General features: G+C 35.6%; 1 protein-coding gene across 3 annotated transcripts in view; it reads right to left on the bottom strand.

The window, feature by feature from the left end:
• Window positions 1-12316, bottom strand: part of LOC120637885 (diuretic hormone 45) — a 78461-nt gene that overhangs the window by 12693 nt on the left and 53452 nt on the right. For all 3 annotated transcript variants that reach the window (XM_039909933.1, XM_039909934.1, XM_039909935.1), the window contains exons 2-3: window positions 12048-12098; window positions 3347-3472 (exon numbers count right to left, since the gene is read on the bottom strand). In XM_039909933.1, coding sequence (XP_039765867.1) covers window positions 3347-3472; window positions 12048-12050 — 129 coding nt within the window. In that variant the 5' untranslated portion in view covers window positions 12051-12098. The remainder of the gene's footprint in view (window positions 1-3346; window positions 3473-12047; window positions 12099-12316) is intronic.

The raw sequence follows: 12316 nt of genomic DNA, 5'->3' as shown, positions 1-12316 counted from the left end.
CGTACCATGACCAGTTTTCGAGTAACTGCTAGTAACATAATACATTATTTAAATAAAATTTATGAATTACTTTTCAAAAAAGGATTGAACAAAATGGCTGACGTGTCTACTAATGCTGATCTGATGCCTTCTAATACCTTGACTTATTTTGATATACCATGACCAGTTTTCGAGTAACTGCTAGTAACATAATAAATTATTTAAATAAAATATATGAATTACTTTAAAAAAAAAAAAAAAAAAAATGGCTGACGTGTCTACTAATGCTGATCTGATACCTCCTAATACCTTGACTTATTTTAACATACCAAGACCAATTTTCGGGTAGCTGCTAGTAAAATAATAAATTATTAAAATAAGATTTATGAACTACTTCTCACAGTAAGATTGAAAAAATGGCTGACGTCTGCATTTCATAATAAAACTCTTATCCTACATAGCTGAACTTGAAACAGTAGTTTTATAAACATCAAAAGGTTTGAGCATAACAACAATTAAATGAGTCTGGTAGTTCCAAAACTACGAAGTTTCTATAAAGTTGCTTGGAATTAAGCCAATCTGAAGTTAGAACTTTGACGTTGGAGTTGAACTTTAACAGACTTCTTAAAGAGTTCATACTTTCTAGTTTCCAGAACACTCTTTCCCTAGAGCTTTTAATATCTAAACTGCATTTAGGCTACTTGATGGGAGTTAGGTATGTTCTCTTAACGCGGATGCAACACGTAGCGTGGAAATATCGTGATAAAGTTTCTTGCGAAAAAGTTTTAAGTTTCTTTTAATTCGTATACTTCACTGACTTCTATTATATATACTTTATAGTATAACGGAGGTCAGTCGTGTACTTGTTCCAATACTTTGTTATTTAATATAGGTATATTTTTTATTTTCTTTTACTTTTACTAACTAAGAAAACTGTGTTCAGACTGTTAAGCGATTTTTGTTATGGGGTCTACATCAGACTAGAGTTTATAAATAAAATAAAATCGCTGAGTGGCACTTCTTTGTTGATAGGTCGGTAAGTAGCCACGACCAAAGCCTCACAACATACCAAACTCCCCCTCCCCCGCCAGGGAACATAAGATTATAGTAGGTACGCCGACACTACAGGGTTATAAATTCCTAGCTGTTATATTAAATTAATTAAACAAAAATGGCTGGCAAAGTTACGTATGCGCACGGTACTAGAAGTTCGACTAGTTGTCAGGAATTTCATGAATCTATATTACAGCATGCCCCTTGTTATGTGACCGCGAACTTCCGACTCAAACACTTTGACACGTGATTACGGTTCTGAAATTTCTGTGACAAGATGGGTAGAAGGTACCGGCAGCTTCTAACTTTGACAATTTAGTTCCTCATAGGTGGGAATGCATCAATATGATCATTTTAAAAATACATTAAGTATGAGGAATACTTCAGATTTATTTATCTGTCTACCAACCATTGTTGTCATGAGGGCAGTAACGAAATTAATCAGAAAACTAGCCTAGTTATGTCATATAAATTAAACCGTTTCAGCGAGCGAAACGTTCTCTAAATTCTGGTTTTTAAGCTATCTCAATACAAAAAAAAACACCTCAATGTGTTGCTCTGTTGCTTCATGACGAAGAAAAACCATTAAACAAAATTTTGACAAAATCCTACTAAAATTATAAACTGGTTTTTTCCGCAATTTCGTATGTAACGTAATGTTAAATGGGAACCGAGGATACTCGAAGACTTTCACCCCTTCACATATGTCCCATTATATGATTTTTTCACATTTTCCTTAACTATGCGAATTGTAAGGTCAAGGTTTATGAGAGATAATGAATAAATGAATCTTTTGTGAGTAATATTCTATGCTTAAAAATGTAGATTAAAAAAAAAATAAAGACCAGAAGGTCTTTTTTAGACCTCTTAAAGATTCCTAGAAGCCATATTATATAAATTTTATTTTTGTCAATTATTCAGCGCCCGCCGATAAGCGCGTTTTCTTTTGGCTTAATTTACAAATATTCTTATTTCAGGCTAAAATCTTATTCCGAAATGAACCAGGTCTTTTTCCTAATGGTAAAAGAATTATTTAAATCAGTTTAGTTGTTTCAGGGTTTATCGTACATAAATAAACAAACAAACAATTATTTCACCTTATAATGTTAGGTAGTATAGATTTTGCAAAGGAGGTTTCAAGTAGGCGGACCGTCATAAAGTATATGCGGAAACCAAAATAACATATCTGTCTCCATTTTTGAAAGACATTTTGTGCCGAATCCTCATAACGTGGGATAAGAGCAAGAAGAAGAAGAATATTAGTAGAGATATTTTCCACACATAAGTTAAAATATAAAAATAAATAATTTAAATTGTAAATTATAAAAACACACAACGCCTCTTAATTATTTGGGGTTTAATTAAACTAAGTTAAACTACAATGTTTTGGTTTTTAAATTGATGTTTTTCTTATTTTCATGGACAATGAAGATTACAAAAACACTTGGTGTCTTAAATAAAGTGGCAATCTTACCTTAATCCGTAAAGAAATTTACCGTGCTAAAAGTGGGAGCGATAATCATGAAATTTGCACGTGACCGTACAAATTAAGTTCTTCAAACGATTTCTATGCGAAGTAATAGAGTACGGTACCAACAGACTAATTTTACTATTCCAGGGAATGATTCGTTCGTTTAAGAAACCTTCGTCTTGGTCTAGTATTTTCGATGTGTTTTATTGTGTGTGTTAAGCGATTTCTTCCCGTTTAAGCTTTAAGATTCGTCAAAATCACGGGATTTCACCGAAATAAAAACTATCCCATCTACAAGGTCCAAGCTATTATTTATTGCCGTGCATAGCAAAGGCATTATTTTAAATCCCTTGCAAACGTTACTACTTTACTTTTACAGGAATAAAAGTATCCTGCATCCATCTCCAAGGGATATTTGCCAAATTCCACCGCTGAACATACGTTACAAATAAACAAACTGACATTAAATCGTCTTTATAATAGCAGTTTGGATGGTGATGACGCAAGACCGCAAACCGTCGCACGTCGTAGCGGTACGACCCACCGTAGGCTTTGCTAGGTATCTATTCTTTTGCCACAGAGTAAGGATACAGAGGACCGACGAAACCGTCTAAAGAGAGCAAGTGTGGATGTGTGGTAATTGCAGGATGAAGACATGACTATTACTCGTCTTAGCAGTTATTTAGTAAGGTAGCTACATCTCGCAGCCTTTATACACAGTCACGACACTGCTCTCGGGACGATGGATATCGTTATTTACCGTGATATAAGACGCTCGAAGCACAGCAAAGTATATATTCGAATGCACATAGTAATGTTTGTTATCATATGTGTTAAACTTACATCGTCGGGTGAAGAAGAGTCTAGCTGATCCCAGTCGATGGCTGACGCGAGCGCATTGGATGCCGGCGCAGCGTCGGCGAACGCACTGCCGACCACCACCGCTGCACAGCAGATCACCCACCACATCTGCGAAAAAGATTACTCTATGAATACACCAATACCTGAGCCCTATTACTATGGGCTGTCTTTAGACAAATGACAGGTGAAATCTTGTATCCATTTGAGGCATGTCATTTAAAAATATGGTCATTTTACGGAACTTTATAGTGCTTCTAACATTAATATAACTAGCTGACCTGTGCAACTTCGTTGTTACAACCAAATCGGTTATTACCGTAAAACACAAATAAAATGACATTTTCTAAAAATTAATCCTAGCTAGATCGATTTATCGCCCCCGAAACCCTCTGTATACTAAATTTCATGAAAATCATTGGAGCCGATTCCGAGATTCCAATTATATATATACAAGAATTTCTCGTTTAAAGATATAAGATTTGTTTTTTAGAAACTTATATTTAAAGTAAAGACAACTTTTAAACTAATCTGGTGGATTTGAAAGAAAAATTAAAGCCTAAAATTAACATTGTTACGCTCAGTGAAACTCACATGTTTAATTCTTTGTAGACGTAGGTAGCGTGAGTATTAGCATAAGGACAAAGAGGCAACTCATAAACAGTGGAACTGTGTTTAGTGTCGTGAGTAAATAGGATGGTGGAACAACTGAGTGAAGTACGGCCGCATTTACACTTGGCCCTAATGGGAGAGCCATGGGAACAGGGCATGTGGCTTTTTGATTCAATTATTTGCTTGTTGTACCTTTGTTTCAGGCATAATGATTAAATAGATTTCAAAAAAAAAGTCTATTCTACGGTTCCACTTAAAATGGTCCCTAATGGCGTTGGTTTTCCACGCCTACAAGCAGAGCAACACTCCGCAGGGTATCCAAGAAACACGTTCTACAAAGGGCCGCCCTGGATCCACAACCTGTAATGTAGATGTTAGGCCTAATGTTCCTGCAATTGCACTCGCAACCACGCCTTTCAGACCCGTTTCAGGAACATTCAGGGCCCAACTCATCAATAAGAAATCATCTTAGAAAGCATCGAACAATGTTTATTTTGTTTTATCAGTCTTTATTTTATTTATTTATTTTGTGCCCTGTTGGCATCCATGAAAACTATAGACAAATATTGAATTTATTAAATAACTGATAAAGTATATGTTATAAAATCTTAATTAAAAGATTTTAACATTTTAAAGCAGTATTGTTTTATAAATCAGTTTTTTGTGTACGAGAAAGTTTTCTCCGTTTGTGTATTCTATCGACTTTATAAAGGAGTGTGTTACACTATCTCTGTTCTCTTACCCCATTTCGCGCCGTGGAATATATTTCATTCCCACCGCCTCTTATTTGATATTCTTATATATTATATATATTTATACTTTTATTTGGTAACTAACCTGCGTAGTATTAGATTATTTCTACGCACAGTTGCAAATTCCCACCTTATAACTACGATCGGGTTATTCAAGAGTAAGGATTAACAAATTGCTTTAAAGCTGGCAACGCAATGGTGTCTCTTCGGTGCTACAGATGTATACGAGCGGCGGTGATCACATATCATTTTTGACAGATTTCCTAGTTTCCCCGAGATGTATAAACAAGAAAAATGTACATTTGTCGTTTACCCTTCGTCACGCGTCCAATTATACTTTAACTACGCGAGGTATTTTGTCTTATTGTCATTATATCTTTTACTATTTACCAAGCTTCTCACTCTATGAAAAAAAAAAAAATTCTATTTTCTTATATATATTACTAGCTGACCCCAGCGCCATCTGTCGGGCTGATTTGTGAATCTAAACCATCCAGGGTGCCACCCAAAGGCATACCGAAAAATTCATTCAAATCGGTCCAGCCGTCTAGGAGGAGTTCAGTGACATACACACGCACACAAGAAATATATATATAAAGATATGAACCTCAGGATCATATCTAAAATAATATGCATGGTATAGACATAATTTTCAAAATCGCGCACCTAGTAGACCTTCATCGTAATTTTTCTCATTTATCAACCATAATAAAAACACAATGTGGAATAAATATAAACATTTTTCAGTTGTCTAGGTACTATTCTTTTACATGAGCAAGGGTCGAGACACATAGCTTGAAGAACCCATAAATGTTTGGGTCCCATGGTGCTGGAATGGCGACTCTGCACCGATAAACTCAGCGTTGGTCGGCCCCCAACGAGATGGACAAACGTCATCAAACGAGTCTCTGGGAGCAACTGGAAACAAACGGGCCAGGAACCAGGATTTTTTGATATGTAAGTGTTGTTATTATATATATTAGTATATTTTTATATTCATTTATTTATTAATTATATTATGTACTTTTGATCCATTTGTTCCACTAGTTTGTGTATTAGTATGTAGTTATTTGCATGTATGTATTTTAAAAATTTGTACCACCATCAGTCTATTCTCCTCTTCTTTTTTTTCCTAATTCAGGTTGCCTGGCGGAGATCGCTATTAAGCGATAAGGCCGCCTTTTGTATTCCACTTCTATCGATATTTTTCTGTTTTTATTATATTTTATATATGTTAATGTTGTGGTATACAAATAAAGAGTTTAATAATAATAATTTTGGAACTCCCTACAAAAGACCTACGTAGGTCTTTAATCAGGTGAGATTCTTAAATGCTTCCTAATAAACATAATCTGTGGTAACGTGCCATATAAAAAAATCCTCTGCAAAGCTGATCATATTGAAAGAACAAAGAATTTTACAAGCCCCAAGCAACGTGTTGTATATGCAACGTGGTACTGAATATGCGTGGGAGAAAAAAGATACAAAATCTCTACGAGTATAACGGATTTAGACAATTGCATGCTGAAATCTTATTCAGGTGGCGTTCTTTTTGAGACGTCGTTGTTCCTAAATGAGATCGTTTGAGGGCAAACGGCTTAGCGTAAGCGCGGGATAATTTGTGGGAACAATGAGAAATCTTACGTCATTTTGGACGTCGCGTCAGCCGCACTAAACCAGTCTACTGTATGAAACCAGGTTTTTTGGTGAGCCGGCTAAGATAATTCCTCTTTATCATTAAGCGATATATAGTATGCTGTTTTTTTCCGTTGTGAAAATTGATATAAACAATACCTATCTCCAGTCCTGCACTGAACTAAATTGACTAAATTATCCTATTATTATAAGAGCTCGGATATTTAAATAAGTTTGATAATAATAATTTTATCCGCATTTTGTATTCATGATTTTATATTGTACCCATCGACAAAGAGGATATGTTCAAGATCCTTGTCGATCCTTCTTGAGTTTCTATGAATATTATAGACTGAAGGCTTTTCGATCATTCTTGCGTTGTTTGTTTTAATCTTTATACCTTTCTGTTAACGTTTTTTTTGATTGATAACGGCTTATTATATAGAAGTTCTACCGTTTGAATAATTAATAGTAAATTGATTGATTGTACGAGTACTTAAGGATGACCCTTTCTAATAAAAGCCTGTTTTTTCTCACTAATATTTAGTAATATTTGTAAGAACCGTCGAATTCCCTAGCACAGTGGTGAGCGCTGCGTTCTTATCCCGGTTCTTTTTCCGGCTGGGGCCATAAAGGGATTCATAATTTTTTGGGGAACTTTGGCCTTGAGTAGTTACCACCCGACCGACCAAGACGTACCGTCGTTGTTGAGATAGAGAGATAGTCGAGGGTTAACTCGTAGTATAATTTTAAAAAGTGACATTCTATTCACGTATAACTTGTCCTTACTTTCTAAAATATCCTCAGTAAAATCCTCACCTCTTCATATCAACCCATTACCGGTCTCCTCCAACACTGAAAAGGGTTTAGGCCTTAGTCCACCACGCTGCCTCTGTTCAGATTGGTGGACTTCACGCCTTTGAAAACAGTTTGCAGAACTCTCAGGCATGAAGATTCCACATGATGTTTTCCCTTCAGCGTTAAAGCAAGTGATATTTAAATTACTTAAAGTGCTGGGATTCGAACTTTACCCTCCGAATTCGAAGCCGAAGTCCCAACCACGAGGTTATCATCGACCTAACAACACAACTACAACTACAATATACTTACCAGAATAATAAAACAGCTACTTTCAAGATTCGTAAGTTCAATTTATTCGATAATCGTTGTATCACAACTCAGATCTCAATAAAAAGGAACGCTTAGTGAAATCCATCAAAAACTTTGGCAATAAATCTATACTAAAGTTGCCCTGAGATTAGTTCTTGGGTACGCCAGTTCGCAGGTTAAATAGCTACAATAAATTGTACCAGATAAGCCCGCTAAAGCGAGTAAAGTTTGCCTCCTAGGGTCAGTTGAGAGAATAGAAACGAACAACGATGAAAATTGATGGGTAGAATCCTGGAAGATTTATGATATGGCATTATAATTTTCTATTACTTGGAAGGATGGATACAGACACAAGCGTTACATCGAGTAAAGTTTATATTTTCTATGAAGCCTCGTGTGCTGTGATCGTTAGAATTCAGTTATAATAATTATTATTTATTTGATAACTATGACCCAATTAGGATTTCTGTACTATTATATAACAGAATAATTAAAATGGTAAATAATCAAAAATAAGAAAAAAGTTATGGCAAACTGATATAATATAACGTCTGTGTGTAAATCGCGTTAAATAGACCTAACACTAGCGATTGGGATATGGGTTTTATATGACTGACATACTACTAACAGCGCACAACTATCCTAGACTGCATCATTATTTACCAACAGGTAGGATTGCAGTGAATCAGGTAGGATTGAAGTGATCTTGTAGTTTTTTTTAAAATATACTACGAAATTACACACATCGCCATGTAGCCACAAAGTAAGCGAAGCCTGTGTTATGGGTACTAAGATAGCTGATGAATATTTTTATGAATATAATACACATGAATTCTTATAGTATACAGATACAAACGCAGACACTGCAAAACATCCATGTTCATCACACAAACACTTTCTAGTTGTGGGAATCAAACCCACGGTCTTGTACTCAGAAAGCGGGGTCGCTGCCCACTGCGCCGACCGGCTGTCAAACACAAAAGTGTTTTGACAGCCGGTCGGCGCAAGACACACAAAAGTATAGGATAGCCAAATACTTCAGGAAAGTTATAGGATATTAAACTTCACGCTTTTAGGAAGCGAGCAACAAGTATAAAGAAGAATTGAAAATCTCGCATCTAGCAGGGTTAATGCGACGCGGTGTTTCGTGGGAGAGAGTTTGTATAGAAAAAACTAAATTTGTAATTGAAAAAAAAAACAAAATTACTAAATGAACCGACATTGTTAGGCAACTAAAAAGCAAGAAATAAATTATTTCGACAACATTTTAAGGTCGGTGCCAAATAAAGTCTAGTCTAGTCTAGTCTCATATACTTCGTATTCCATTTTATATATATAGAAGCAAGATAAGTACTAGTAGTAAGTAATTTTTGTAAGTCGGTTAATATAAATAAATATCTGTAGGTACTGTTGTCCGAAATACACAACGAATGGCAACGTAACGATAATGGTGGGTTACCTACTTGTAACTAATCATACTGTACCACATTATTGCATATTGTGTGGTTTATTTGTCGAATGAAAATTGCTCTAAAAATGAGTAAAATGGACAATGTAATAAAGCGGTGACAGCCCAGTGGGCTTCAGACTTCGGCGTCCCTTTCGGGGGAACGAGTGCGATCAATTCTAACTTTTCGGACATACTCGTAATATGTGGGTTCTAAGGTATTAGATATCACTTGCTGCAAAGGTTATGGAAAATATCATGAGGAAACCTGTATACCTGAGAATTTATCATAATGTTCTCAAAGGCGTGGAGATTATAGGCCTATAAGCTCTTGATTAGGAGGTGGAAAACAGCCTAAACCCTTCTGATTCTGAGAGAAGACCCGTGGCCTGTCTGGCCGGCAATGGGTCGCTAATGGTGATACGCTATACTAGGTTATACATTTTTGACAAAACGGTACGTACGAGGTTCAATAATAGGATTGAGTTAATACACGGTAGGTAGTAGGTAGAAATGAAATTATCCCGAACTTCGTTTATCACCGTAGTAATAAAATAATTTCACGCATCGTAAAAATGCTGATGGAACAACGACAGAGCTATGTCTTTAACTCTAAATCGGCAAGTTTATTTTCAAAGAGATAAGCTGTCTAAGGACAACCGCCTGCTATAAAAAAGTAGCACTTATGATTTGATTTCAGATTAAAATTCGAAGTAAATGAAGTATATTCAGTTTTTCATAATATAACTATTTTTATCTGTAGTCATCTGCGAAAACGTTTGATCTAAATGTAATGCACAACTTATGGTGAATGATTGCCATCGCGTATTTTCCATAAAAACTTTGTACAGTAATTTCTCTTAAAGTTTTGTTGAAGCAAATACCTAACTAGCTATTTGGCAAATACTGTTATACCACATCAGCATAACACATCATTAAATAGCCTTGTATAATGATAGAAAACACGCACGGCAACTTATATGTATTTATATAGATAGATGTATAGAAGAATAAGTTAGATAAGATGACCCGGTAAACATTGATCAACCAAAGAACGTCATCAAATAAAACTGGGATGGACAGACAATAACCTAACAAATTTTTGACCCGACCCAAATCGAATCCAGGAACTCGCGTTCGGTAATTTATTATGCTAACCACTTCACCAACGAGGCAGCCATATACAACAAGTGATAGGCTTCGGAAATTGGCAAATACTGACGTCGCTTTAGAACAGGAAGTCTGGCGCCAGGCACTTCCGCCGATCTGTGTATAAAGGGTTTATCACTTTCCTTATGTGTCAATAGTTTGGATCGGTTGTGGATAATAGTTTGTAGTGAACATACAGATTTGCAATCCAAGTAAAAGACTGAATAGGTCACAATTATTGTGTTTACCCCCGATGAGCACAGAGGGTGATAATATATTAGTTAATTTATTTTTATTTTATTTATACTCTTTATTTGCACACAAATAAAAATACAAAAAAGAATAAAAGAAAACACAGACAGAAGAAGTATACAAAAGGCGGCCTTATCGCTTTGTAGCGATCTCTTCCAGGCACCCTTAGGATAAGGAAAACAAAAGGATAACATACTGCAGGTTGTGCATATTAAAAATACATACTAATAACTACATACTATATTAGTTAATGTTAAATTGTGTTACGAGTGCCACGTGGTGATGACGAACAGAATACAATTATTGTCATGAAAATTAAGTTTAATTTGCTATACTCAGTTTATAATTTCTTTAATCCTTATACTGCACACCAAACAGATCTTCGGCAATTTAGTGTACATTGCCGAAGATCTGTTTAGTGTGGAGTACGCACTTTTCATCCGAAACCGGAGCATCTTTAAGAAATGTTGACTTTACAATGAATAATTGTTAAGTGAAAAATTAGATTCGTTTTTCGGATGGTCACTTGCCGCTAACCACCTGAGGGGTTGCTACGGCGTCACCTAGTGGGGCGAGCGCGAAAGCTCCTCCCACTAGGTGAATTCGCCATAATGTTAAACAAGAGCGTGGGAAGTCTAGCAATTCGCACATAGCCAGCGTGGTGTAATGTGGCTTAAACCCTTTTCATACTAAGAGGAGATGATGATGATGTTTTTTACGTTGATCGATTTATATGCAATTTTTATGGTCAAAACTGTATTTATATATTTTTTAAATAAATAATAAATAACTGCCTCTATTAAGCTAATAAGATTAATTTGAAAATACATATTAAATATTATTTAGCTTCGGAACGATTGAACTGATTTTAACGAGACTTTCGCTGGCCAATAAAAGATTTTAATCGGAGTGATATATACGGGCTCGATATAGGGTTGAAGGATTGTTAGAAAGTCCTTGACTATAAATTTAGGAGATAGAATCCTTCTTCATAGTGTCTGGTATCCGCCCAAAAGGGTTTTAACATTTCCCTACGCAATTTTCTGAATGGGAAGAAAAATTGTATAGGAACGTGTTTACATAACAGACAGAGTTGTCAAGTAGGAAACTGGGAAACGTCAATAATAATATCAGAAACGTGGTCAATTACTTTCAACTGTGGAGCTCCGCAACTTTGTCGTACCTATTGGGAACTAGGTTTCTAAATTGGAAATGAGCTTCAAATGGGAATTTAGATAGATGTAACGAATTTATTCTACTACGCTGCTAGTATAACTGCCTCATTGGTCCAGTGGTAAGCATGTTCAACTACGAATCACGAGGTCCTGCATTCGATTCCTTGATCAGGCCGATACATTGTTAGATAGTTTATCACTCAGTTGTGAGCCCATCAATCCATGAAGGAGTTGCGTAGCTAGACAAATGTTCTGCTTTCTGAGTCCAAGGCCGTGGGTTCGATTCCCAAAACCGGAAAATGTTTGTGTGTTTACAGTGTCTGGGTGTTTATCTGCATATTATATGTATTCCATTCATAAAAATATTCATCAACTATCTTAGTACCTATAGGACAAGCTACGATTACTCCGGGGCTAAATGGTGATGTGTGTATGTTTAATGTTACGTGAAAAATAGTTTTGCTCAAAACTTTGTGAAACATAGAAATCTTTATCTGGTTAGGCAAATTGTCATACCTAAAGCAGCAGTTCCAAATTATTAAAATGTAACTTACCATTATAACTTTTATCAAAAGAACGACTCTTGGGTTCCAACGACAGTGGTTCTGAAACAAAAGAAAAAAACGTTACATTTTTTGCTAACATATGAGTATGTCAGGTTAAAGAATTATTTATTTCTCTTTAAGAATAATTTTACACCTTCACTTATATTACAGAGAAATCGTATTGATTCGCGTGTGATGTTTTTTATTAAGCTCGTTACGAATATCTTATTTCTGTGATCTATGAAATAGCTTTTGCCGCGTTTTCATCGTCATTTTCA

This window comes from Pararge aegeria, chromosome 4, assembly GCF_905163445.1.
Source record: "Pararge aegeria chromosome 4, ilParAegt1.1, whole genome shotgun sequence".
Lineage (NCBI taxonomy): Eukaryota > Metazoa > Arthropoda > Insecta > Lepidoptera > Nymphalidae > Pararge > Pararge aegeria.
Note: the sequence above shows the minus strand (reverse complement) of the source record. Positions and strands in the feature narration are given on the sequence as shown.